We start from the raw sequence: 14,608 nt of genomic DNA on the forward strand, positions 1-14,608 counted from the left end.
GTTATACTACAAATTATACAATTATTTTAGCTAGAATTCTTCCTAGAGTTGATTTCTGAATAACCGAACGGACCTTTATTTGTATTAGTATTTACTAGCTGAAATAGATCAGACACATCAATCACTGCTAAAGGAACGGGCGAGATTCACGACTCATGAGTCATGACGACGTAGACAGGTGATGTTGATGTGGCGCGTCAGTGGGAACTGCCCGCCGTGTGCACGGGTCCACACGGTCGCCTCGTGAACGAGAGTGGGTTTGTCACGACATGCACACTCGTTGTCCGCCGGTCACATCGCGCAGAGAGGCCTGCGCCACACCTCATTTTGCACATTTTTTGAGCAGGTGGTATCAATATCCTACTCGTTTTGGGAGACGGGGATATTAAAAAAAGTATAAAAGTTACGGACACATATGAACACGCGGCTCACATGTGTGTTGCCAAAGCTTTTTTGCCACTCCAGGGTGCATGCTCACGTCGTTTGATTCCGCCGTGACACGACTCGCTCGGCGGCGTCTGGGCCACGCGTGTCTCGAGACTGCCGGCTTCCGTCACTGCATGGAGTGTCTCGAGACTGCCGGCTTCCGTCACTGCATGGAGTGGACCAATCGGAGTCCCAGTCCCAGCCTCCCAGGTCTCATCTCAACTCATCCAGCGTGCAGACTGCAGTGCAGAGGCTGCGGCGTGCAACCGTTGGAACTTGGAAGCTTCGTTTGCTCAGTCACTCAACAACATGCAGCAGCACGCGGCACGCCGGAGCTCTGGGCGACTATATAAATCTGACCACTCGGTGCTAGCTCCATCAAGCTCGAGAGTCACGGCATCTAAAGCCATACCATACAATACAACCTCCTCTCCTCTCCATACACTGCTCCGCGTAGCAGCTACAGCTAGCGGGATCCGAAAAATGGAGAGCCAGAACACCTGCGAAGAAGTGTTGCCGGTGAGCACGCTGAGCGAGCCTCTCCTCCCGGGGAAAGCCGACGACGACGACGACCTGGAGGTGCAGCTCACACCGTACGACCGCCGCGCCACCGCCACCGCCACCGGCGCGTCGTCCTTCTCCAGGACGTGCCTCAACCTCACCAACGCCGTCTCGGGGATCGGGGTGCTGTCCATGCCGTACGCGGTGGCGCAGGGCGGCTGGCTCAGCCTGGCGCTCTTCGCCCTCGTCGGCGCCGTCTGCTACTACACCGGCACCCTCATCGAGCGCTGCATGCGCGCCGACCCGGGCGCCATCGCCAGCTACCCGGACATCGGCAAGTTCGCCTTCGGCTCCGCGGGACGGAGGGCCGTCGCCTTCTTCATGTACGTCGAGCTCTACCTCGTGGCCATCAGCTTCCTCGTCCTCGAGGGCGACAACCTCGACAAGCTCTTCCCGGGATCCAGCGTCCGGCTCGCGGGCGACTACCGGCTGCAGGGGAAGCAGCTGTTCATCGCTCTGGCCGCCGCCGTCGTGCTGCCCACCACGTGGCTCAAGAGCCTCGGCGTGCTCGCCTACGTCTCGGCGGTCGGGCTCGTCGCGTCGGCGGTGCTGACGGCGTCGCTGGTCTGGGCCGGCGTGTCCGAGACCGGGTTCCGCAGGAACAGCACCAGCGTCCTCAGCCTGTCCGGCCTGCCCACCTCCCTGGGCCTCTACTTCGTCTGCTTCACCGGCCACGCGGTCTTCCCCACCATCTACTCCTCCATGAGGAACAACAGGCACTTCTCCAAGGTGCTGCTCATCTCGTCGGTGCTGTGCAGCGTCAACTACGGGCTGACCGCAGTCCTGGGCTACATGATCTATGGCGAGGACGTGCAGTCGCAGGTCACGCTGAACCTGCCCTCGGGAAAGCTCTACACCAAGGTCGCCATAGTGACGACCCTGATCAACCCGCTGGCCAAGTACGCGCTGCTGGTCGCGCCGATAACGGCGGCGGTCGAGGAGAGGTTCTATCTTCCTGCTGGAAGCGCGCCGGCGAGGGTGTCCGTCAGCACCGTGGTGGTTGTCAGCACGGCGGTGGTGGCCTCAACAGTTCCATTCTTCGGCTACCTCATGTCCTTCATCGGGTCCTTCCTCAGCGTCATGGCGACAGTCATATTCCCCTGCCTCTGCTTCCTCAAGATCTACAGGGCCGAGGGAATTTCCCGCATCGAGGTCGCGGCGATCGCAGGTATCCTGATGATGGGCGTGTTCGTAGCCGTCACCGGTACCTACACTTCTCTGCAGCAAATTATAGGCAGTTTGTAAGATTAGTGGTTGCAGCTCTCTAAAATGCTCAAGAAATAGAGCATATCAATTTTTGTATGACCTGTATACTAACCTTGAATTGATTATATGATGAGCAAAATGCATATATAGCGATCCTTTCACTTGCCACACTATGTTATTTTGGGTCCCTAACTCGATAAACCAGAAAAACAGGTCATGTAACTCAGTTGACCCGTGTAAAAACTCATCCGAAATCGGGTTTGTTCAAACCGGATATCGACGTGGTGTGCTACATTATACTAATGAAAATTCGGAACCCAAGTGACACATTCTATCAAGTTTGGGGACCCAAATGACATAATTTGCTAAGTTTAGGGACTCAAATGACTCCAATGTGGCACGTCACGTCGGCATCTAGTTTGAACAATCCGGTTTTAGACGGTTTTACACAAACCGACTAAATTACCGACTAAATCAGCTTTTCTTCAGCAACTTGACTTCAGCCGAGTTGAGCTTTTCTTTAGCTCGGTTGAACTTGACTTCAGCTCAGTTGAGTGTTTCTTCAACTAAGTTAAACTTGACTTCAGCTGAGTTGAACTTAACTTCAACTGAGAAACTCTCTGGTCAAAACCAGTTGAATCTGCCTCCGGACCAGTTCAACCTAGGTTTTCTCTCCTGAACTCTCTGGTCAATACCAGTTGAACCGGCCCTAGGGGTTGTTCAACCGGTGTCTGGGTCAGCTGTATAGTCTGATCTGCAGTCTGTCAGCCTGTCACCAGGCGATTCAACTAATGTCAGGACCAGCTGACCAGTCTGACTCGGAGACTGAATGTCAGCCTACCCTTAGGCGGGTGAATCGGCCCTAGGGGCGGTTCAACCGGTACTACGCAAAAAAAAGTCAGCCAACAACACTTTTTGAGAAGACTCTATAAATACTCCCTCATACATCTCTCTTCATTTACCCCGGTCGCCCCCACACTTATTACTCACCTAACTTGAGACAAAGCACTCTCCTTAGAACTTTGCCACTGTTCATCTTTGCACTCCTTGCAATTTTTGTTACAAAAAGATTTGAGAAAAGGTGTGAGTTTTTCAAAAGAAACTTGTTTTCAAAAATGGTGAACAGTTATCACCGTCACCAGCATGAGCGGGATGATCAGGACACCCTGGTTTGGGAGGGCCCTAAGAAGTTGGCTCGACCAGGTTAGATGGGAGCAAGAAGGATTGTCCCGTCTCACATAAGGATTGGTTTGTCATCACTCCTTATCTAAACTCTGATCAAGTAAAACCACTCGAGACTATATGGGCAGTCGCTTGATCCGAACTTGCACGGTCTACACCCTAGGATTATCTGTGGCTTGGAAGCATTGGAAGGACAAGGAATGGGAATAATTTCGTCCCGGTTTGGGCGAGGAGGTGACCTTATTCCTTTTGGTATAACCGTTAAGGTAAAGTCGTGCTAGGAAGGAAAGTTTCGGATTCGGGTCTCATTAGCGATGAGATCTGTAACACCCTGAATTTTAGGGTATAAAATTTCTTTTCTAATATCCACTAAATTCATGTGTTACTCTCTCTTTTACTTACTTTTCTTTTCTTTTCCTACATAATGGAGAGTTATTTTATTATATATATTGGCGTAAACCTAGTGAAGTGTTTTAAAGTGTTTCTAAGTGAAGCTCACTCTAGAGGTTCTTTGGTTGTTGCATTCATGTCGTTGCAAAGTGTTTCTAAGTGCAAAAGGTGTTTTAAACATGTTGATATACCTTGTAGAAGTTTTCGGTAGATTTTTATATTTTTCTGAAATTTTTTATATTTTTTGGAACCAAAATCTATTTATTTGAGGTAAAGTGTGCGACCTCTACAGAGGAATGAAACTGATATATCAGTCGTGCTCACAGTTAAGAGCAGCCTTGGGATCCTCTTTGATTAGAGATACTCTGGATACAGTTATTGCGATGATGGTTCTATTAATAAAGATTCTGACGGTGGATTATAGTATTTCCTCTAGGAGGAGGACTCTTTGGGATAATAACTTGGGATTGATGATAAAACTTGGCTTATATTAATGAATAAAACCTGACAAAGTAAAAGCATTCTGCTTTGAGCATAACTCCACATAAAACTAGTCCACCTCAGCCAAATGAAACATTTGTTGAATCGTTGATGTGTTCTCACCCTTGCTTAAACACAAAACACCAGGTTGTCCACATTGGAACCCCTGCTCAGGAGAAGATAAAGGCAATTCGGAGGACTTTTAGGAGTTGCAGGACTTCGAGGAGTTCTAGACTAGATTAGCGGTGTCGGCGTTTCGAGACAGGGGGGTCCCTAAGCCGACGAGTGAGTGTGCTGCGTGCCCCAGCCCAGATGGGTCGAGCGCGTGGGCGAGCGCGAAGGGGGGAGAGGCGAGGTGGCCGGAGCCGAGCGTGAGAGAGGTGGAAGTCCCGCGGCCTTCGTGTTCGTCCCGCGCCCAGGTCGGGTGCGCTTGCAGTAGGGGGGTTACAAGCGTCCACGCGGGTGAGGGAAGCGAGCGGCCCCAAGAGAGCGCCTGTCCCGTCCTCGGTCCCGCGCGGCCAACCTTCTCTAAGAAGGCCCTGGTCCTCCCTTTTATAGTCGTAAGGAGAGGATCCAGGTGTACAATGGGGGGGTGTAGCAGAGTGCTACGTGTCTAGCGGAGAGAGAGCTAGCGCCCTAGGTACATGCCAATGTGGCAGCCGGAGAGGTCTTGGCACCTTGCTGGCGTGATGTCGTGGCTGTCGAAGGTGCGATGGAGCCTGGCGGAGGGACAGCTGTTGGAGCGGTCGAGTCCTTGCTGACGTCGCCCTGCTTCCGTAAGAGAGCTGGGGGCCGCCGTCGTCACAGAGCTTGTGAAGCGCCATCATTGCCCATCCGGCGGAGCTGGCCGGATGGGACGCCGGTCTTGTTCTCCGTGACCCGAGTCGATTCGGGTTAGGACGATGATGGCACTCTCTGTTGACGTGGCGGGTCTGTGCCCTAGGCAGGGTGACGTGGGGGCTCCTCCGAAGCCGAGGTTGAGTCTGTCTTCTGTTGCCGAGGCCGAGTCCGAGCCATGGGGTCGGGCGAGGCGGAGGTCGTTCGGCCGAGGCCAGGGCGGAGTCCGAGCCCTGGGGTCGGGCAAGGCGGAGTTTCGTCGTCTTCCGGGTCTTAGCCCGAGTCCGAGCCCTGGGGTCGGGCGGAGCGGAGTTCGCCGTCTTCCGGGTCTTAGCCCGAGTCCGAGCCCTGGGGTCGGGCGGAGCGGAGTTCGCCGTCTTCCGGGTCTTAGCCCGAGTCCGAGCCCTGGGGTCGGGCGGAGCGGAGTTCGCCGTCTTCCGGGTCTTAGCCCGAGTCCGAGCCCTGGGGTCGGGCGGAGCGGAGTTCCCCGTCTTCCGGGTCTTAGCCCGAGTCCGAGCCCTGGGGTCGGGCGGAGCGGAGTTCGCCGTCTTCCGGGTCTTAGCCCGAGTCCGAGCCCTGGGGTCGGGCGGAGCGGAGTTCGCCGTCTTCCGGGTCTTAGCCCGAGTCCGAGCCCTGGGGTCGGGCGGAGCGGAGTTCGTCGTGGCGCCTTTGGCAAGGCCTGACTGCCTGTCAGACTCACTCTGTCGAGTGGCACCGCAGTCGGAGTGGCGCAGGCGGCGCTGTCCTTCTGTCAGACTGGTCAGTGGAGCGGTGGAGTGACGGCGGTCACTTCAGCTCTGCCGGGGGGGGCGCGTGTCAGGATAAAGGTGTCAGGCCACCTTTGCGTTAAATGCTCCTGCAACTTGGTCAGTCGGTGTGGCGATTTATTCAGGGTTGCTTCTGAGCGAAGCCAAGGCCTCGGGCGAGCCGGTGATGTGTCCGCCGTAAAAAGGGGGGCCTCGGGCGAGACGGAAGTCTCTCGAGGTCGGCTGCCCTTGGCCGAGGCTAGGCTCGGGTGAAGCGTGATCGAGTCACTCGTGTGGACTGATCCCTGACTTAATCGTACCCATCAGGCCTTTGCAGCTTTATGCTGATGGGGGTTACCAGCTGAGAATTAGGCGTCTTGAGGGTACCCCTAATTATGGTCCCCGACAGTAGCCCCCGAGCCTCGAAGGGAGTGTTAGCACTCGCTTGGAGGCTTTCGTCGCACTTTTTTGCAAGGGGACCAGCCTTTCTCGGTTGCATTTTGTTCCGGTGGGTGCGCGCGAGCGCACCCGCCGGGTGTAGCCCCCGAGGCCTCGGAGGAGTGGTTACACTCCTTCGAGGTCTTAATACCTTGCGTAATGCTTCGGCTGGTCTGGTCGTTCCCTCATGCGAACTGGTCGTAGCCCGGGTGCACGGTCGGGGCCCAAGCTCTCGGGCTGGTATGTTGACGCTGTCAACGGTTTGGCCGGAGCCGGTTTTTGCGAGAGCAGCCCCCGAGCCTCTGCACAGGGCGAGAGGACGATCAGGGACAGACTCGGCTTTTTTACATACGCCCCTACGTCGCCTTTCCGCAAGGAGGAGGGGGGGAGTGCGCCATGTTACCCTCGATGGGCACCGAACATAGTGTCTCCGGTGAGCTGCAAGCGGGTAATCCGAGTGGACGTCTGTGCCCCGTTCGTTGGGGGTCGGCTAGGGGCCCAGAGGCACGCCCAAAAGTACCTGCGGGTGATTTGCCGGACCCGGTCCCCTGGCGACGGGGTCCGAGGGCTCGATGCCTCCCTCCGATGGGATTCCGTTACAAGATCGTTCCCGCTGGTCTCGGAAATGTCCTAGGGTACCTCGGGAGCGCAGCCCGAGCCTCGGTTATGTATCGAACGTACCCCTGGTCATCCCTCGCTCGGTGTCTGAGGCGACTGTGAACCCTTCGGGGGCTAGCCTTCGAACCCCTGATCAGTAATGGGCGCGGAGCCCGAGTAGCCTGAGGTGGCCATGGAACCCTTCGGGGGGCTGGCCTTCGAACCCCTGACCAGTAGTGGGTGTCGGGCCCACGCGATCTGAGGCGACTATTGAACCCTTCGGAGGGCCAGTCTTCGAACCCCTGATCAGTAGGGGGGCTCGAAGCCCGGTTCCTTCGCGGAGAAGGGTCCCTTTCGGGGTATCCCCTTTCCCGGTCCCTGTTGCAAGAGATAGAGAAAGAGGAAAAAGGAAAAGGATACGAAATCGAACGACGTGGCGTACCTTTTCTGACGCGGTTATTACGGCGAAGGTGAAGCGTTGTGCGCTCCTCCCGTCAGAGGCGCCGCCTGTCCCGCCGCGGAGTTAATGCGACAGGGCGAGTGGTTGGCGAGGCGGCCGTTGCGCGTGCGCGATCCGTTCGAGGAACGGGTCACAGGTGCACCGTCTTCACGCCGTGGGAGGAGGCTCTCTTGCTGTCCCAGGATGAGACGTGAGCCTGGCTGACGACGTGACTGCTGCGCCCGCTCGCCTGCCACCGCCATTACTGCCGGCCCACTTTCGGTTGCTTTGACCAACGCGCCAGGCTGGCGTTGCTGGGTCGCCTCGAGTCGCGGCATAGGCTCCGCAACCGAAGAGGCGCGACGGTGGCGCAAGTGGCGGTGCGGTTGCGTGCATGCAGCAACTGGCGCGCCGGTTGCTTGACGCGTGGGCCTAGGCTTCCAAGCTGGCGTGTCAGAAGTCGGAGAAGCGCGTCCACCTGGCGCGGTTGCATGTCGCCTGCATGGCTGCCCGCCCCTTCCGCCCGTTGGTCTGGGCAAAAGTGGGGGGTCGCTTGTAACCGCTGGACGGTCGTGCGCACCACGCGCGGCGGTTTGGCTTCTTCTGCCCTGAGCCGGTTTGCATGACATGCGGGACCCAGTCCCCGAGTCGCAGGTGCGAGGTATATGAACAACTTGGAAACATCTTAAGGGTAGAAGCGACGTAGCTGTTTGATGTTCCAAGCGTTGTCGTAGATCTCGCCTTGATTGTTGGCCAGCTTGTATGTTCCGGACTTCAGAACTTTGGCGATGACGAATGGCCCTTCCCAGGGGGGCGTGAGCTTGTGCCTCCCTCGGGCGTCTTGCCGCAGCCGAAGCACCAGATCGCCCACCTGGAGGTCTCGGGACCGGACCCCTCGGGCGTGGTAGCGTCGCAGGGACTGCTGGTACCGCACCGAGTGTAGTAAGGCCCTGTCCCGAGCCTCCTCCAGCTGGTCCAGCGATTCTTCTCGGCTAGCTTGGTTGCTTTGATCGGTGTAGGCCCTCGTCCTCAGGGAGCCATATTCCAGGTCAGTGGGCAAGATAGCTTCAGCCCCGTAGACCAGGAAAAACGGCGTGAAACCCGTGGCATGACTCGGCGTCGTCCTTAGGCTCCAGACCACCGAGGGGAGTTCCTTCATCCACCGCTTGCCGAACTTGTTGAGGTCGTTGTAGATCCGAGGCTTGAGCCCTTGTAGAATCATGCCGTTGGCACGCTCCACTTGCCCATTCGACATGGGATGAGCCACGGCGGCCCAGTCCACCCGGATATGGTGATTCTCGCAAAAATCCAAGAATTTTTTGCCGGTGAACTGGGTGCCGTTGTCGGTGATGATGGAGTTCGGGACCCCGAAGCGATGGATGATGTTGGTGAAGAACGCCACCGCCTGCTCGGACCTGATGCTGTTCAGAGGTCGGACCTCGATCCACTTGGAGAATTTGTCGATGGCGACCAGCAGGTGCGTGTAGCCCCCGGGCGCCTTCTGCAAGGGACCGACGAGGTCCAGACCCCATACAGCGAAGGGCCAGGTGATGGGTATTGTCTGCAGAGCCTGAGCGGGCAGGTGGGTCTGCTTTGCATAGAATTGGCACCCTTCGCAGGTGCGGACAATTCTGGTGGCGTCACCCACCGCCGTTGGCCAGTAGAAGCCTTGCCGGAAAGCATTCCCGACAAGGGCTCGGGGCGCTGCGTGGTGGCCGCAAGCCCCCGAGTGTATTTCTTGCAGCAGTTCCCGACCTTCGGCGATGGAGATGCATCGCTGGAGGATGCCCGAGGGGCTGCGATGGTAGAGCTCTTCTTCATCGCCCAGCAAGACGAACGACTTGGCGCGTCGCGCTACCCGCCGAGCCTCGACTTGGTCGGGGGGTAGCTCTCCTCGACGGAGATATTGCAGGTACAGGACCCGCCAATCTCGATCAGGCGTGGCCCCGCTCTGCTCTTCCTCGACGTCCAGTGCCTCGCCCTCGGGGGCCGAGGGTACCTCGGGATGTGCCGAGGGTGCCTCGGGCTGAGCCGAGGGTACCTCGGGTTCGGGCGCGTCGTCGATCTTGACAGAGGGTTGATGCAGATCCCGGGAGAAGACGTCCGGGGGGACCGTCGTTTGCCCCGATGCTATTTTAGCCAGCTCGTCTGCGGTTTCGTTGTAGCGCCGAGCGATGTGGTTGAGCTCGAGCCCGAAGAACTTGTCTTCCAGGCGCCGAACCTCGTCGCAGTAGGCCTCCATCTTCGGGTCGCGGCAGTGGGAGTTCTTCATGACTTGGTCGATGTCGAGCTGCGAATCACCGCGGGCGTCGAGGCGTCTGACCCCTAGCTCGATGGCGATCCGCAACCCGTTGACCAGAGCTTCGTACTCGGCCACATTGTTGGACGCCGGGAAATGGAGGCGCAGCACGTAGCGCAGGTGCTTTTCAAAGGGGCGAGATGAAGAGCAGGCCCGCGCCGGCTCCTGTCTTCATCAGCGACCCGTCGAAAAACATGGTCCAGAGCTCCGGTTGGATCGGAGCCGTCGGCAACTGGGTGTCGACCCATTCGGCCACGAAGTCCGCCAACACCTGGGACTTGATGGCCTTCCGAGGGGCGAACGAGATCGTTTCACCCATGATTTCCACCGCCCACTTTGCGATCCTGCCCGAGGCCTCTCGGCACTGGATGATCTCCCCCAGGGGGAAGGATGACACCACAGTTACCGGATGAGACTCGAAGTAGTGTCGCAGCTTCCGCCTTGTCAGGATCACAGCATACAGCAGCTTTTGAACTTGTGGGTAGCGGATCTTGGTTTCGGACAGCACTTCGCTGACGAAGTAGACCGGCCTCTGAACGGGCAATGCATGCCCTTCCTCTTGCCTCTCGACCACGATCGCGGCGCTAACCACCTGAGTGGTCGCGGCGACGTAGACCAAGAGGGCTTCTCCATCCGCCGGGGGCACCAAGACAGGCGCCTTTGTAAGGAGCGCCTTCAGGTTGCCGAGGGCTTCCTCGGCCTCAGGGGTCCAAGCGAAACACTCGGCCTTCCTTAAGAGGTGGTACAGAGGCAGACCTCTTTCGCCGAGGCGTGAGATGAAGCGGCTCAGGGCCGCGAGGCATCCCATGACCCTCTGTACACCTTTTAAGTCCTTGATGGGTCCCATGCTAGTGATGGCCGCGATCTTCTCCGGGTTGGCTTCAATGCCTCGCTCGGAGACGATGAACCCCAGGAGCATGCCTCGGGGCACCCCGAAGACACACTTCTCAGGATTGAGCTTGACTCCTTTCGCCTTGAGACATCGGAATGTCACTTCAAGGTCGGAGAGGAGGTCGGAAGCCTTCCTTGTCTTGACTACGATGTCATCGACGTAGGCCTCGACCGTGCGACCGATGTGTTCGCCGAACACATGGTTCATGCACCGCTGGTACGTCGCGCCCGCATTCCTCAAACCGAACGGCATGGTGACATAGCAGTACATGCCGAACGGCGTGATGAAAGAAGTCGCGAGCTGGTCGGACTCTTTCATCCGGATCTGGTGATACCCTGAGTAGGCATCGAGGAAGGACAGGGTTTCGCACCCAGCGGTGGAATCCACGATTTGATCGATGCGAGGCAGAGGGTAGGGAACCTTCGAACATGCTTTGTTGAGACCAGTGTAGTACACACACATCCGCCATTTCCCCCCTTTCTTCCTCACAAGCACAGGGTTGGCAAGCCATTCGGGATGGAATACCTCTTTGATGAACCCTGCTGCCATTAGCTTGTGGATCTCTTCGCCAATCACTCTGCGCTTCTCCTCGTCGAATCGGCGCAGAGGCTGCCTGACGGGTCGGGCTCCGGCCCGAATATCCAGCGAGTGCTCGGCGACATCCCTCGGTATGCCGGGCATGTCCGAGGGACTCCACGCAAAGACGTCGGCGTTTGCGCGGAGAAAGTCGACGAGCACTGCTTCCTATTTGGGGTCGAGCCCGGAACCGATCCGGATCTGCTTGGTGGTGTCGCCACTGGGGTCCAGAGGGACGGCCTTAACCGTCTCTGCTGGCTCGAAGTTGCCGGCGTGGCGCTTCACGTCTGGCACCTCCTTGGAGAGGTTCTCCAGGTCGGCGATGAGGGCCTCGGACTCGGCGAGGGCCTCGGCGTACTCCACGCACTCCACGTCGCATTCGAACGTGTGTTTGTACGTGGGGCCGACGGTGATGACCCCGTTGGGGCCCGGCATCTTGAGCTTCAGGTAGGTGTAGTTGGGGACGGCCATGAACTTCGCGTAGCATGGCCTCCCTAGTACGGTGTGGTAGGTTCCTCGGAACCCGACCACCTCGAACGTCAGGGTCTCCCTTCGGAAGTTGGAGGGCGTCCCGAAGCAGACGGGGAGGTCGAGTCGCCCGAGGGGCTGGACGCGCTTCCCAGGGATGATCCCGTGGAAGGGCGCAGCGCCTGCTCGGACGGAGGACGGATCGACGCGCAGGAGCTTGAGGGTCTCGACGTAGATGATGTTGAGGCAGCTGCCCCCATCCATCAGGACCTTGGTGAGCCTGACATTGCCGATAACGGGGTCGACGACGAGCGGGTATTTCCCCGGGCTCGGCACATGGTCGGGGTGGTCGGCCTGGTCGAAGGTGATGGGTTTGTCGGACCAGTCTAGGTAGACTGGCGCCGCCACCTTCACCGAGCAGACCTCCTGGCGCTCTTGCTTGCGATGCCGAGCCGAGGCATTCGCCGCATGCCCTCCATAGATCATGAAGCAGTCGCGGACCTCGGGGAACTCTCCTGCTTGGTGATCTTCGTTCTTGTCGTCGTCGCGGGCCCTGCCACCCTCGGCGGGTGGCCCGGCCCTGTGGAAGTGACGCCGAAGCATAACGCACTCCTCGAGGGTGTGCTTGACGGGCCCCTGATGGTAGGGGCACGGCTCCTTGAGCATCTTGTCGAAGAGGTTTGCACCTCCGGGGGGCTTCCGAGGGTTCTTGTACTCGGCGGCGGCGACAAGGTCCGCGTCAGCGGCGTCGCGTTTCGGTTGCGACTTCTTCTTGCCTTTCTTCTTGGCGCCGCGCGGAGCAGACGCCTCGGGAGCCTCTTCCGATGGGCGGCCCTGGGGCTGCTTGTCCTTTCGGAAGATAGCCTCGACCACCTCCTGGCCAGAGGCGAACTTGGTGGCGATGTCCATCAGCTCGCTCGCCCTGGTGGGGGTCTTGCGACCCAGCTTGCTCACCAGGTCGCGGCAAGTGGTGCCGGCGAGGAACGCGCCGATGACATCCGAGTCGGTGATGTTGGGCAGCTCGGTGCGCTGCTTCGAGAATCGCCGGATGTAGTCCCGGAGCGACTCCCCTAGCTGTTGCCGGCAGCTCCGAAGGTCCCAGGAATTCCCGGGGCGCATGTATGTGCCCTGGAAATTGCCAGCGAAGGCTTGGACCAAGTCGTCCCAGTTGGAGATCTGCCCCGGAGGCAGGTGCTCCAACCAGGCGCGAGCAGTGTCGGAGAGGAACAGGGGGAGGTTTCGGATGATGAGGTTGTCGTCGTCCGTCCCACCCAGTTGGCAGGCAAGGCGGTAGTCCGCGAGCCACAGTTCCGGTCTCGTTTCCCCCGAGTACTTTGTGATTGTAGTCGGGGGTCGGAACCTGGTCGGGAATGGCGCCCGTCGGATGGCCCGACTGAAGGCCTGCGGACCGGGTGGTTCGGGCGAGGGACTCCGATCCTCCCCGCTGTCGTAGCGCCCCCCACGCCTGGGGTGGTAGCCTCGGCGCACCCTTTCGTCGAGGTGGGCCCGACGGTCGCGTCGATGGTGCTCGTTGCCGAGGTGGCCCGGGGCCGCAGGCGCGGTGTTGCGCGTGCGCCCGGTGTAGACCGAGGCTTCCCGCATGAATCGGGAAGTCGCGGCATGAGGTTCCGAGGGATATCCCTGCCTTCGGGAGGCAGTGCTCTCGGCCCGTCGGGCCGCAGCGCCTTCCAGGAGATTCTTGAGCTCTCCCTGGATTCGCCGACCCTCGGTGGTTGATGGCTCCGGCATCGCGCGGAGGAGCATCGCTGCGGCTGCCAGGTTCTGACCAACCCCGCTGGATGCGGGCGGCGGCCTGACCCTGACATCGTTGGCGACGCGGTGCTGGAGACCTTGGGGCAGGTGACGTATTTCTCCGGCCAGGGGTTGGCCCGCCCATGCCTGCCCAACGTCCCGACGGATCGGCTCAAGCGCTCCTGTTCCCTCGTTGAGCCTGGCCTGTGCCTCGCGGACTTGCTCGAGTTGTGGGTCGTAACCCCCCGCCGGAGCGGGGACCACAGCTAGCTCCCGTGGGATGTCGGCGCGAGGCACCGGCCTAGGAAGATCACCGTCCTCCGGCATGCCGAGATGGTTGCCTTCGGAGGGATCCCCTAGCTCGATGTGGAAACATTCGCGGCTTGGGCCGCAGCTCTCGTTGCCAAGGCTGCGGCTTCCGTCGGAACAGTCGGAGAGGCAGTAGTCACATGCGGTCATGAAGTCCCGCATGGCACTGGGGTTGCCAAGTCCGGAGAAATCCCAACAGATGCTGGGATCGTCATCTTCCTCGGACCCAGAGGGCCCGTAGGTCGAGACGTCCGTCAGCCGGTCCCAAGGCGACCGCATACGAAACCCCAGTGGGGTTGCACTCGCCTCAATGAGAGCGCCCGCCAAAGCGAGGTCGTTTGGCGGGTTGAGGCCGAGTCGAAATGACGCAAGATGGGAGTTAGTCGGTACCTTTTGGTCGACGAGGAGCGACGTAGTCCATCGGGGACTGGTTGCACCGTCATCTCAGGTACGAGGGCGACGTCCTGCAGGCTTTCCGCGAGCGCGCCGGCGTCGTCTTCTTGCTCGGGGTCAGCGTGTCGCGGGGGGACGGCGCTTGCCTTCGTCTTGAACGCGAGGTCGACGTCCGGCGTGCCTTCCGTCGGGGCGTCGGGGGCGTCGATTTGCTCGACGGCCAACGAAGCGCGGTCTCCCGCTTGGCCTTGATGGCCCCGCCTCCTCCTCCGTTGGCGGGGGAGAGAACGGAGCGAGCTCGAAGGTTGCTCTTCCACCACGCGGGGAAGATGTCGTCGATTCCGCCGCCGGCGGGCGGGTTGTCGGCCGCCATTGTCGTTGTCACGCGGCGGTGGAAGAAGTATCATGTCGTAGCTGCCGTCGAAGGACATGAACTCAAGAGTCCCGAAATGAAGCACCGCCCCGGGCCGGAGAGGTTGCTGGAGACTGCCCATCTAGAGCTTGACGGGGAGCTGTTCGTCAGCACGCAGCAGGCCCCTACCTGGCGCGCCAACTGTCGGCGTTTCGAGACAGGGGGGTCCCTAAGCCGACGAGTGAGTGTGCTGCGTGCCCCAGCC

The 14,608-nt window shown here is 59.3% G+C and overlaps 1 protein-coding gene across 1 annotated transcript; it reads left to right on the top strand.

Moving 5' to 3' along the window:
* The first annotated feature begins 820 nt into the window (after positions 1–820).
* Positions 821–2,249, top strand: LOC100194339 (uncharacterized). Its single transcript, NM_001139375.2, has one exon. The coding sequence runs from the start codon at positions 910–912 to the stop codon at positions 2,230–2,232; it is 1,323 nt and encodes a 440-aa protein (NP_001132847.1). The 5' UTR covers positions 821–909; the 3' UTR covers positions 2,233–2,249.
* Positions 2,250–14,608: the final 12,359 nt, after the last annotated feature.

Source organism: Zea mays, chromosome 3 (assembly GCF_902167145.1).
Source record: "Zea mays cultivar B73 chromosome 3, Zm-B73-REFERENCE-NAM-5.0, whole genome shotgun sequence".
Taxonomy (NCBI): domain Eukaryota; kingdom Viridiplantae; phylum Streptophyta; class Magnoliopsida; order Poales; family Poaceae; genus Zea; species Zea mays.